At 40.5% G+C, this 13193-nt stretch overlaps 1 protein-coding gene across 1 annotated transcript in view; it reads right to left on the bottom strand.

Moving 5' to 3' along the window:
• Positions 1-707: 707 nt before the first annotated feature.
• Positions 708-13193, bottom strand: part of MACC1 (MET transcriptional regulator MACC1) — a 29000-nt gene continuing 16514 nt past the window's right edge. Inside the window, exons 4-5 of the mRNA XM_083405384.1 lie at positions 10187-10375; positions 708-4132 (exon numbers count right to left, since the gene is read on the bottom strand). Of these exons, the coding sequence (XP_083261510.1) occupies positions 3920-4132; positions 10187-10375 (402 nt within the window). The 3' untranslated portion in view covers positions 708-3919. The remainder of the gene's footprint in view (positions 4133-10186; positions 10376-13193) is intronic.

Genomic DNA, 13193 nt, shown 5'->3' with positions numbered 1-13193 from the left:
ATTTGTAGTCAGTGGTATTCAAAACCTCCCAATGCCATCAACCACAGCTATTTCTTAAAATGCCCTGACCTATATTCCTCGCTTGCTAGCTTTAAGATCTTGCATTCTGATCCCCCACCTGCATTCTCAAATAGATAGCAGTTACCTCTAATTAGACCTAGAGGGAAATCTGATTTACCAGTCACAGGCACCTTTTCCCTTCATTTTTGGCACCATCCTAATTTAGGTTGTCATGAGACACTGGGGGGTTGAGAAGGAAACTCAACACAATTTCTAGATCCATGGGGAGCTCATTTCACTACCCAGGACTCTGCAGATACAATCCCGCTTCCCTTCCTCAAGGAAGCATGGAATTGGAAGGGACCTCAAAGACCCAACCCACTAGTATAGAATTGGTTAAGTGGCCAGCCAACCACGATTTAAAATACACATACACAACTTTGAAAATCTAAATCCTCTCTGCTTAGAATAATGCTATTAATGTAATACAGGTTGGATGTTTTCCCTCTTGCTATTACATTTTCTTGCTATTGGTTTTTGTTTTGTTTTGTGTTTTGTATTCTCCTTTTGTATTTTTCTGTCGTGAACCACCCTGGTTCGGCTTCAGATGAAGGGTGGTATACAAATTTAATAAATAAAAACAATAATACAATGGCAGGTCCAGTGGTGGAGATTATGCACTTGTGACAGATGTGGCATGTCCCAAATCAGAATTAAAAGAGTCAGTTTAATCAAAATACACAAAACTTTTTTTTAATAAAGTATTAAACCAATATATCAGAATATAACATTACAACATCAGTTCCAAAAACTGCACTTTGAAAATAAACACAATATGAGCTGCCTTCGTAGACGATTGCTCAGCCCCTCGTTTCCTTGCTTGAGGTGCCCTTGTAGTCAAAAACCTGAAGCTATATCTGGAATCCCTTCCATAAAAGCAAAATGTTGGCAATTTTCCTCATCTGTTATACAAAGACTATTAGAATTCTTCACATCAGGCCTTTGTATTTTTGGTCAAGCAAAATAAAATTTAGCAATGCTCATATAAAAAAACCAGGAAGACCAAATGAAACCCAGTCCCTTTAAGAATGATGGTTACTCCCCAACCCTATTCCAAAGGAAAGCGACAATCTTGTGCAATCCTATCTCTGGGAACAGCAGAACTCACTTCTGAGTACACATACATGGAAATGCATAGTAAATGCAGACAGGAGGTGAGAATACCCTTCATCCCATTTTGCTTCATGAGGTACCAAACTCCTCCTTCCGCTCCTCAACATGCTTGCTGAGGTAGGTTCTGGAACAGTAACCTCTGTTAAGATTTTGTCAAGCCATAGTCTTTTCTTTGGGCATTGACAGGACCATTTCCAATATCATATAAGAAAGTATCACTTGCAGCCACTTCACAGAGTACCATGTTCCTATGCTGGCTGCTTATGCCTGCATCCTAAATGGAGGTGGAGCCCTCCACAAAGGAATCTGTTAGTGTGTGAAGGAGTCCAGTCACATAGCTACATCTGTTTTACTGTCAAGGAATCCAGCTCCATAGATTCAGGGAACTTCATGAACACAAGACACTGGGTTTCAGTAACTGAGCATATAATCATGTCCTATAACCTTGCCCTAGAGTAACAGTCTTAGTGGCTGAATTGTTGACTTCTATGGGCAAACTTCAACTAGCAATCTTGGTCCCACAAACCATGGCTCAACAGTCTGAGAATGAACCATTTACCAGTACACTCCCTCCCTATCCTTCTCTTCATGCTTGGCTGATCTAAACCATAGTTTCCAGATACATCTGCACCAGAAAACTGTGATTTGATAACCATGACAAGCAGAGATTAAATCAGCAATTCCGAGACCAGATGTAATAGGAAACTGTGGTTCAAAGAAGCCGTGATCTTAAGCTACAAAGCCAGGACCATGAGGGGAGTGAAGATTCAAAGAGCAACCACATGGGCACAGGCTTTTCATTGGCTGATAAACCACGGTGTAATGGTCTGAGATTGCTATGTCAGAACAGAGTGCCCCCCACTAAATAAAATGAACTCTTAAATTTTCTGTCTTTGCAGTTTGGGGTGTGACATATTAGAACTATTAGGTGTGAATAACTGCCACATTTCTTGCAACATTAATTCACACTACTAAGATTTTTGCTAGGATTGTGGTAAGATTGTCAAGGCACAAATGGCACTGAGGTTTAGAGCCTATTTGTTTTTCTCAAGTCTCTTTTTATAGGCATCCACAGGCAGTGAGAAACTAATGACTGCCTGTGGCCTTCTTATCCACACATGATCTCAATGCAAATCCCCCCCCCCGCAAAAAAATACTCTTACTACAGTGAAACAAAAAGTGGAACGGTTTTTTTTATCAAAGAACACACAAACCTATAATAATGGCAAATACATTTGGTCCCTAATGCCCTGCTGTGTACCTCTTGAATTAAAAAAACAAAAAACAGAAGAGGTAGTAGCTAACAGGGCAGTCAGTGATTCAACAGCTGCCATTGGCCCTTGTAAGCTAGGACTGCCCAACTTAAGAGCCCACACAAATAAAACACAGCAGGTAAAAAAAAGTGAATAAATTGTATCTGTACATTAAACCTTTGACACATGCAATGGTGCAAAAATAATATCTATCTTTGGACGTTCCTGGGTGGATGCAGACAACTTTTTTTTTTTTTTAATCATTAAAAACAGTTTCATTTGTCATTATGATGTTAGGGGTATCAAGCAGAGCCTGATAGTCGGAAGTGGATGTTGGAACCACCATGTTATAGATACAAGTTCGGAAACTATGACAGCAGCAGAGCAGATTGCTTTGTGATTCCTATGCCAGTGGGCAGTTTTCATAAAAATCATCCGCCGACCATGCATTTCATTTGCCCTGAGGAGTGGAGAACTGAGCAGAGAACTGACCCTAAGAATATGTCACCACTGTCACAGAATGTCAATTCTGGATCTGCTTTAGAGCCGAATAAGAAGGCAAGGTCACAGCAAGATGGAGGTGGGGCTCCCATTACCTGGGGATGAGAGATAAGGCTGGTGCGCTGCGGGAAATGAATAGCACAAGACATCCACAAAGGGGACAGACCACTTTTTCATGAAGAAACATGGGTCAATAATACAGATACCTGGCAGAGAGGCGTTCAGACAGTCCATTTCCACTGGAATCCAAACGTACCTCTGGCTGCGGATGAGATCCATTCCAAACTTCTGGTCAGATCCCAAGGTTTCCGTAACCGGAGGGACTGCTTCTGCGCATGTGCGTGAGTGGCAGCAGACCATTTCTGCGCATGCACGCGGCACGGTAGAGCGCTTCTGCACATGCACGTGTGGCGAAACACTTCTGGGTTTCCCACTTTTGCAACCTGAAGTTTGCGTTACGCAAGGGTAACGTAAGCCAAGATGCTACTGTAGTAAAGTAATTGAGGGTATATTTACAGCTTTCCCAATTACCTCAGAGCAACCATGTATTCCCAGGAGTGTGCAGTTTCCCTCACTGGTTCTCTCAGGAATGATAATAGCAGGCATACGGAATAATTTCTAGGTAAAACGCTCTGAATAAGTAATGTAACTATGCTGCCCAGCTTCAATTCCTCCCGTACTAAACTACCCCCCAAAATGTGCAGGCCACTGCAAGGCTGGTCAGATTCCGACTGCTGTACACGAACACCTTTCGAGACATGTTGTTGTAGGGACGTGGGTATGAGGAAAAGCAAGGGAAAACTGGTCCTGCTTGAAAAATAAATGACTTGATCTTTTCATTTAAAAAAGCTTAAGCCCATAAAAGCCAGAAGCAATAGGCATAATTTTCACAGGCAGAGGAGCTAAACGGTTCTTGATGCAAATGCTCTCATTTAACTGCTTTGTGTTTCAGGAAGATAATTTCCATGGCGCCTTTCTAAATTAGATGACTTCTAGTCTTCATCCATCTTAGAGAAAGCACTTGCCTGGAGAACCTCCATGCAGTTAACTAGAATCAGAGCTCCGGTTAATTCTCGCCACTGTTTGGTCACAGGATTCTTCATTTTGTCCAGTGCAGACTGCAGGTCTTGCAACATATCTCTGTAACTGTCTCCATAGTGAGCTCCCCAGGTGTACAGGAAATCATACGCCGGTTTCCACATCATCTGCAGTTGAAAACATACCAGGGATCAATTATTATCATTTACATCTTGTTGCCTGGCACTTAAAAATATATCATGGAGGCGCCCAACAAACCTCCCTGGGGAGGGCATTCCACAAAAAGCAAAGTGGCTTACTATATTTTTAAATACAGATTCATGGTAAAATACATAACCCTTTAAAATCCATAGGCAGGAACAATAACATTCACCAGCTTAAAATAGTAATAACTTAGCTGTACCTCAGTTAACTATTCTCATTCATACCCATACTTATTATCATATTACTAGAATTCTAAACATACAGTCAACTCTAAACAAACATGTCCTCATATCATTAAGTAGGTAACTTTTTTTAAAAAAAAGTATCTCTACCCCCCCCCCCCCCAGCATGTTGAAAGGAATTAATGGATTCATTTTTACCAGTCTTTAAATCCCTGATGAAATCGTCAGCCCCGACAATTTTTTTCTTCCTCTTTTTATAAGGACCATTTGGGTCTGAGGGGCATTCAGAAAACAACTGAATATCTGGAGATAACATTTATGGTTGGTTGGATTTCTGTTCTAAGTTGAGCTCCCCTCCAAAAGATTCTGCTGATGAACCTAGTCCCCATTCTCCACTCTCTCATTATCATTTTGCATTTACACATCACAAAATTAGTTTCTTCTTCTTTCTGGTAGCCTTTTGGTTAGGAGGCTATTTTATCCTTGCTTCTGTCTTGAAAAACATTTTGTGTGAACTTCATATATTATGAAGTTATTAAATTTGTGGTCTGCTTGTTTGTTTTTTAGGCTCCTCTTTTACAATTTAGGCTGCTTGCCATTGTATTTTAAGTCAATCGATGTAAAGGCAGTGTTATAAATTCAGATATATAAGCTAGGCACCAAACGGCTCCTTAAACCAAGGTTAGAATCAACAAAACAAAATTCCCAGTTGCCATTTGGAGGCTAGACAGCTCCAAAGTTGTATTTTGGAATACAACTTTCTGGTTCCTGAAATTTGTTCAGATGAATATCATGGATGGAATTCTACAGGCTTTGCTGTTAGTGTGTGAAAACAGTCAAGATCCAAGGATCCCCAGGCATGAACTTCCAGGTGGTGGAGAAATCAGGCGCCCAGGCATCTTCACTTGGTCACAAGTTGCTGATAGCCTGGTGCAGAATACGTCTGGCACCAGACAAATTTTGAATGCTGTGTAAAGTGTTTATATTTGATCTGGTGTGTTGTTGTTTTTTGTGGGTCTCATTAACTGTTCTGCTATTTTTTTAACTTTTGTAAGCTGTCTTGAACATTTTAATGGAAAAAGAGGGATAAAAATGCTTTAAATTGTACTCAATAATGAAATTAATGAAATGGAATCGATCATGAAATCCCCCTGAGTTGGACCTGGATCACTGAGCAGCTAATTTTCTAAACTCCAAATATGGTCATTGATCAATGAATGTTAACATTTTACTCGAGCAGCTCAAATTCTAGTGCAGTTTCCCAAAGTAGGTCATCACTCCTTGTGGAAAATTTAAAAGAAGCTGAACTGGAAAGGAGAGCGATAATAAGGTCCCAAGTTCACACACAAGTATCTCTAGATAAGATCTCATCAAGGAAGAACTTAGGAGGCAGTGACATTACTGGGCTAAAAAGATCAACATTCTGACTCATGCAAAGGAGTACTTTAAACTTCTCAACGTGTACCTCACGTAAAGTACAGCAACCAATTGAGGGGGCCTGCAACTACTTCTTAGCAACACTAAAAACATAGGACATCACAAGCTCTGGCAACCCAGAAATTATCTTTGATAATAGGGAATAACAATTTTAGGAATTAGAAGTTATGCATAATGAGCACTGGGTCACTGCAGCCTTGCACAGACAGAACTTTAGGAATTCCTACTGAAAATTAATTTTATTCTCATTTTGTAGATGTCTGCTGGAAGGTGCAACAGCAAAGTTTTAAAAATAAAGCACAGAAGATAACAAAAAGGCAAACAGAAAGCTGTATTATTCATGGAGGGGGTCATTTATGTTTAAAAATTTCAAACATAAACACTGGCAAATCAGAACAGCAGAAAATAATGGATAATTATGGAAGTCATTTTTTAAAATTATGCTCCATCAGAAACTTCTGTTTTAAAAACATACTACCTTTAAAGTAAATCTGAAAACCACAGATGGAGAGAGCAAGTTTAGCACCAACAGTAAAGAAGCCAGAACGCCAGTCTCGCTGTCAAGCTCTCAAAATGCAGACAGATACTGTAAAAATAACCTTGAACCTGCAGCTTTGGGATCAAATGTTCTCATTTAAGCTTGATTTGCAAATTAAAGAGAGACAAAGGGGGCTTCCTAGATCTGCAAACTCAGCCTGGTCTGTGAAAGTCAAGAATTTGAGACAGGGTGGAGTGCAATTCATTCTTACCACTGTTTTACTTAACAGCAATTAGGAGATGCAGAATGGCAAGAAGTCGTGTAATAGGAGTGTCCGCTCATATAGATTGACTGAATAAGCAAGTGCTATTTTTAAAGTCTCGGAATGCTTGTGAGCTAGTGATCACAGCTAGCAGTGTTTGGAAAACCTGAATGAAGAACCTGCATTTGTATTTTCTGCTTACTACATGAACGATGCTCAAGACCAGATTTGCTTGCAGGAGAGACCTGTCCAAAAGAAACTCCTGCTGTCCCAGTGCTGTCTGCTAAGCTTATGGGGCTTACCAGGGCAAGGGGGCAATTTGCCCAGCTATGCCTCAAACCTGGCCAGTGTTATGTACTGCCATGCAGCTCAGTAGTAGCCAGCACTGTGCCCTCAGGTGGACTACAGGTCCCATCAGCACTAACCATGATACCTGCTAGCTGGGGATGATGGGAGATGGAGTCCAACAGCAACAGGAGGGAACCAGGTTGGCTACTCCAGGTGTAACCGGCAAGCGTGAACCGTAAAGACATTAGTGTGTTGGAAGACATGGTTGTGGTAAACTTCCTCAATAAAGATACAGAACGTGACAGAGTTTGGGGTGCTTTAAAACAACCTGTTGAGGTCTGAGATTCTCTGTATGTGGTAGCAACTGCTAATATCCAGGAGCAAGGATTCTTAATAATGTGAAAGAAAAGCCTGTGACCACTTCTCCCTCACCCAGAGGATCAAAGGAAGGATGAGCCATGTTGGAAACAAAACTGGAATTTAATTTAAACACACATGATGAGGGTTTAAGCTTGATGGTTAAGCTGATAAGCCAAAAACCTTTTACAGAAGTAATTAAGAACTTTATTTAAAATTGGACTTTAAACCGGTTTCTAATTAAGCTGATTCCTCCCAGAATGGCTTTTTGTTCTCCTACCTAAACCAAGAAAACACTTTCAGGCCCATTTTAGAATTTTATCCTTCCCCTCGGGGAAATAATCGGGGCTGCCGTGCCTAGCAAACCGCTCCAATGCCCAGCTAATCTCTAGCCATGACCAAGCCAAGCCCAAGTGGACCATTTAACTGTGCACTCCCTCCTGATTGGTGGACACTCCACCCAGCCCTGATTGGCTGCAGAAGAAGCCCCAGCTGGGTGGAATCATCATCTGCTGTGAAGCAGATTTATGTTGTGAACTGCCCTGAGAGCTACAGATGAAGGGGGGGTGAGTATACAAATTTAATTCATTCATTAATAGTAATATAAAAATGAATTATCTAGTAATATAAAACAGCACTTGTGATTCCCTGAAACTGGTATTCAGGGCTATATGGCCTCCATCAGTGGAGCTAGAAGATAGTATTCATGGAGGATGAGACTCTTTTAAAGCACTGTGTGCTGGATTATCATACTATGTATGTTTTGAAATCAATGCACATTAAACTATTATTGTAATAATATGCATTTTGTTTTATTTTTTTGCAGCACTGCGAGCCGCTTTGGCCACATTTATGTGGGAAAGCAGCCTACAGGTGAAACTAATACAAAAATTTAAAAACGTCAGAGTGAGTATCTCGTCTGCAAAGTGGGATCTGACACACAAGGCTGCTGTAAGAATTGAGTAAGGAAAGAAGTTACAGAACCTGACCCTCCTTTGGGAAAGACCAAGCTATAAATAAACACAGGAAAAATGAAAACACTGCGCACAGAGTTATCAAATTCCTGCACGCTGCATGCTGACAGACAAAGAGGCAGCTATTTGCTTGTTGTGAATATTTCATTTAACTTCTAACTTGACAGCTTAATATCACTGGGGCAGCTGATATGAGATTTCTAAGGCTGCTCGTGATGAATGATTCCAAATAAAAACATAACCATAAGAAAAAGAGAGAGGAGGATAGGAGCACTGCAAAATCAAGTACTCCCCCCCCCCTTTTTGACAAACAGTACTTTATGCAAGATTTCACCAAGATTATCTTTGCCTATAGCATTTATTATTTTGTCTTATTTAAGTGCAAGTGCAAGTCACATATCAGAGAACTACAGGAAAAATCTGGTAACTCAAAGAACAAGCCAAGGTGGTCCACAATCAAAATTAAATACAAGCCAAAAGAAATCGATTCAAAAAATGATGTGAATAATATTCTGACCTCTTTTCTATTATGGGAACTAGTGGGTTGTAGTGGGTATGCTGAGCAACATACAGACAAAAATTTGAAAGCCAAATTATACTGAAATGCTCAAAGTTTTGCATTGCTTCCTGTTTGGATTATTCACTGCATTATAGAGTGGTGCTTTGGGTTGAGAACTTAATTCGTTCTGGAGGTTCATTCTTAACCTGAAACCATTCTTAACCTGAGGTACCACTTTAGCTAATGGAGCCTCCCACTGCTGCCATGCCACCGCACACAATTTCTGTTCTCATCCTGAAACAAAGTTCTTAACCCGAGGTACTATTTCTGGGTTAGTGGAGTCTGTAAACTGAAGCACCTGTAACCTGAAGCACCTGCAACCCGAGGTACCACTATACGGTCATGTGCCTTGCTAGTTAAGCTGTCATTGTCCTCCAACAATATCTATACATTTTCATATTTGGTTGGGATACCAAGCTAAAATCATCTGCCAATAAAGGCCGATGTTAATGGAAATTTTTATATAGCTTCATTGACAGATGCGGAACAATCCAAAACATGTTTACTCAGAACTCAGCAGAGATCAGTGTACCTTATCCTAAATAAAATATGCACAGGACTGCAGAATGAATCTTTATAGACTTACACCCTCAGGATGTCTCCATTTAAATTCTCTAGAGAAGCCATTTAAATGTTTGATTCAATATTTTGTCTCCATCAACTTGATGAGCCTCTTCTCTTTGGGTGGGCTTTGAGAAATGGCTTTGAGCAATTTTGTGTCATGCTATTATAACACAGACAAGAATTATTAGAGTCGAAAGTTTGGACACATAACAGTAAGACCGAGAGAGAGAGAGAGAGAGAGAGAATGATGTTTAGGACTGAAGAGAGACCAATTCTGTTTTCACCATGTTTGATGAGTATTATATCATTTAAGAAATAATAACAGTAATAATAATTTATTATTTATACCCTGCCCATCTAGATGGGTTTCCCCAACATAATATTATAATATTATAATAAAATATTGTAATATTAATATTAAAAACATGATAAAACATCAAACATTAGAAACTTCCCTGAGCAGGGCTGCCTTTAGATGTCTTCTAAATGTTGTATGGTTACTTATCTCCTTGACATCTGATGGGAGGGCGTTCCACAGGGCGGGCACCACTACCAAGAAGGCCTTCTGCCTGATTCCCTGTAACTTCACTTCTTGCAGTGAGGGAACCACTAGAAGGCCCTCGGAGCTGGACCTCAGTATCCGAGCTGAATGATGGGGGTGGAGACGCTCCTTCAGGTATACAGGACCGAGGCCATTTACGGCTTTAAAGGTCAGCACCAACACTTTGAATTGTGCTCAGAAAACCTATGCAACCTGTTTGTATAGAAGCAATGGTGGGGCAAAAGGAATGTATGCACATACATCCCATGGCAAGCAATGCCATTTTATGTCAGTTATAAAAACAATGGTCTGTATTCAGCCTAAAAAGCTCTGGTGGCAAAAGAGCACAGTGAAAGAAAGTGAGAGAAGTTTCACCTCTGGAGGGACATCTCCATTTGTGCCCCGGTGGGGAGTTTCATAAGCTTCGATTTGTTGCTTTGTGAGTCGCGCTAATTTTTCTGCCAGCTCTCTCCAGCCTTTCCCAAGCTTCACAGCAGACGTAAAAATGACTGTGTCTTGCGTGATGCGTGCAAGTAATCCTTGGCAATCCAGCTTCAGCAGGGCCTGAAACCACAAGTTTGATGATTATGTTCTCAAGCAACCATGAATAACAATTAATTACAGCCAGCTTGTGCAACTATTTGAAGCAATACGGAAACGAGCACTTAAACTTATGCTAAATATTCCACTAGTGTTCCAGAAGTGGCTTTTTTACATGTGGAGAAAGATCAAATAAAATGTGGAAATGATTAGGTAAGGAATCATTGTGAAAACTGAATGAAATGCTATTTGAATGCAGGCTTAAGTCCATTGATTTCAATGGGTCCTCCTTTACAGCATGTTTTTACTTAGTCACATACATATATTTATTTAAATATTTATAAGCCACACTCCTGTAGAAATTATAAGAAGGCAAGGTGTAAGATTAAAAACACAATACGTGAAAATAGCCAAAGTGAAAAGAACATATCATTAAAAATTAGTTGGTTAAAAAAAAAAGATTCTGAAGACCTGATTGAACAGTTTTTAAAAGACGTTTGAAAGAAAGCAGGGGTGACTCCTGTCAAACAAAGATCATGGGGCAAGGAGTTCCACAGAGCAGGGTCTGCAGAAGTCTTTGTCCCTGATAAAGGCCTGTTAAATCTAAGGGGCGGGGGCACAAAATGTGCCCCATCTGAAGGCTTCAGTGATCAAAGCAGAGTATAAGGTATCTGGTGGTCTTCAAGGTACTTTTGGCTCCAAGTTGAGTAGGGCTTTGTGAATCTTGCGTCTGGCAGCAAAACAATAGATACACTGGAATAATTGTTACCAATTTTACTAACCGCTGGTGAATCTGTATCAATTCTCTTTCCCTAGAACAATTAGTGTAGGAACCAGATTTAAAAGGAAATCTGAACTAATTACGGTAGTTTTTCCAGATTTATCCCTATACTGCCAAAAATGGCATACTGTTCCCAGAAAGAAGAGTATGGTTTTATATAAATGTCAGACCACATAATCAATAATAGAGTTTACTCATTATTCCTGATTACAGATATTTAGGACAGTCCTGCCTATAGTCATTAGCCAAGGAAAAGACTGGCTGAAATTACTGAAAGTTCTATCCTGAGCAATTACTTTAGAACTAGGCTGCAGCAGGATAAAATCTGCTTAGGAAAAGAAATGTATATGGGTATTGTGGCCCATTTGTATAATCATTTTTCACAGAAGAAAAGCCAGTGACTGATGACTTCTCGCTCTCAGCTCTTTTTACTTGAGCGTCCTTTTAAAATGCTCAGGTTTATGTAAATGCAGTCGCTTTGCTCTGCTGGCCCAAAACTGAACAAAACAAATGGCATTCCGCCTGAGACAAGAAAATATCTCTTCCGTTTTGCCCTTAAAATGTTGTTTTATTTACAATATTTATATAGAGTTTTACCTTGGAAGTCAAATGGAATCCGTTCCGGAAGTCTGTTCGACTTCCAAAATGTTCGAAAACCAAAGTGCGGCTTCTGATTGGCTGCAGGAAGTTCATGCAGCCAATCGAAAGCCCCATCGGACGTTCGGCTTCCAAAAATAGTTCGCAAACCGGAACACTCACTTCCAGGTTTGCAGCATTCAGGAGCCAAAATATTCAAGAACTAAGTTGTTTGAAAACCAAGGTATGACTGTACTACCATTAAAAAAAAATCACAGCAGCTTACAACTAACCAATTATGCAAGGTTTAAGTAGGAATCTCTGGCTCTCCAGAGGTTGAAACTCCCATTTCCTCAGTTGGTTAGAGCGGGGTACTGATAACACCAAGGTTGCAGGTTCGATCCCAGAATGGGACAGCTGCATATGCCACACCAAGATGGAAACTTGATCCGCTATTGTGGTTATTTCAGGAAGAAACACAGAAACACTGGATTCATAGAAGATCTTTGGAAGAAATAGAGGCTGCTCCATTTTAACATTGCTTTCCTCACAAGGAGGCCACCCAAAAAGTGTTTCTGCATAGGTTGAATGTGGGCACTGCACAGACCGACCATAACAGATCATATGCTGGCCTGATCCTACGCAGCATCTCCACACCATCTCCATCCTATGTACAGTGGTACCTGGGGTTAAGTACTTAATTCCTTCCGGAGGTCCATTCTTAACCTGAAACTGTTCTTAACCTGAAGCACCACTTTAGCTAATGGGGTCTCCTGCTGCCGCCGCACTGCAGGAGCACGATTTCTTAACCTGAGGTACTATTTCTGGGTTAGCGGAGTCTGTAACCTGAAGCGTATGTAACCTGAAGTGTATGTAATCCGAGGTACCACTGTACAATCATATGCATCAATTATATTCTCAGGCCTTTAAGATGCTGCAGCTCTTTGGCAGAAAGCTGCCATTGTAAAAAAGAAAACAAAAAGGTGCTTAAGTTTTACCAAGAACTACACCTGTATAATGAGCCTGAAAATATAGCCTCGGGGAAGAAGCTGGAGGCAAGAGACATAACTTTTACCTGCAAGTCCATGTTTAAAATTGCAGCTGCAGAGAACTAGTGAGAAGTCCTTAAGCGGTAGTATATATATCCTGACAATGACGAAACCCATGACTTCCAGTGCTTGCTATTTTTAAGCTAAAGGGCTTCTGTTATTTTGGGCAACTTGCTAATGAGCAACATGTCATCACAGAAAAAGGACTAAGATTTGAAAGGCCAAAACCTTTCCCAATGCTAGGTGGCTTACAGGTAAAATAAGAACAGCTAAAAACAAGGGGGGGGACCACACAATAATGAAATACTGGAACCATTGACCACGCTGGAGCTATGCTTCTTTTCTGAACCATGTAACAATGGTTCGGCATTGGCTGACAGTACAGTACTGGGCCCCATTCAAGGTCCTGTTGATAACTTACAGTGCCTTGAATGAC

The sequence above is a fragment of the Podarcis tiliguerta genome (genome assembly GCF_965153285.1).
Source record: "Podarcis tiliguerta genome assembly, chromosome: 12".
Lineage (NCBI taxonomy): Eukaryota > Metazoa > Chordata > Lepidosauria > Squamata > Lacertidae > Podarcis > Podarcis tiliguerta.
This window is presented reverse-complemented; position numbering and strand designations above follow the sequence as displayed.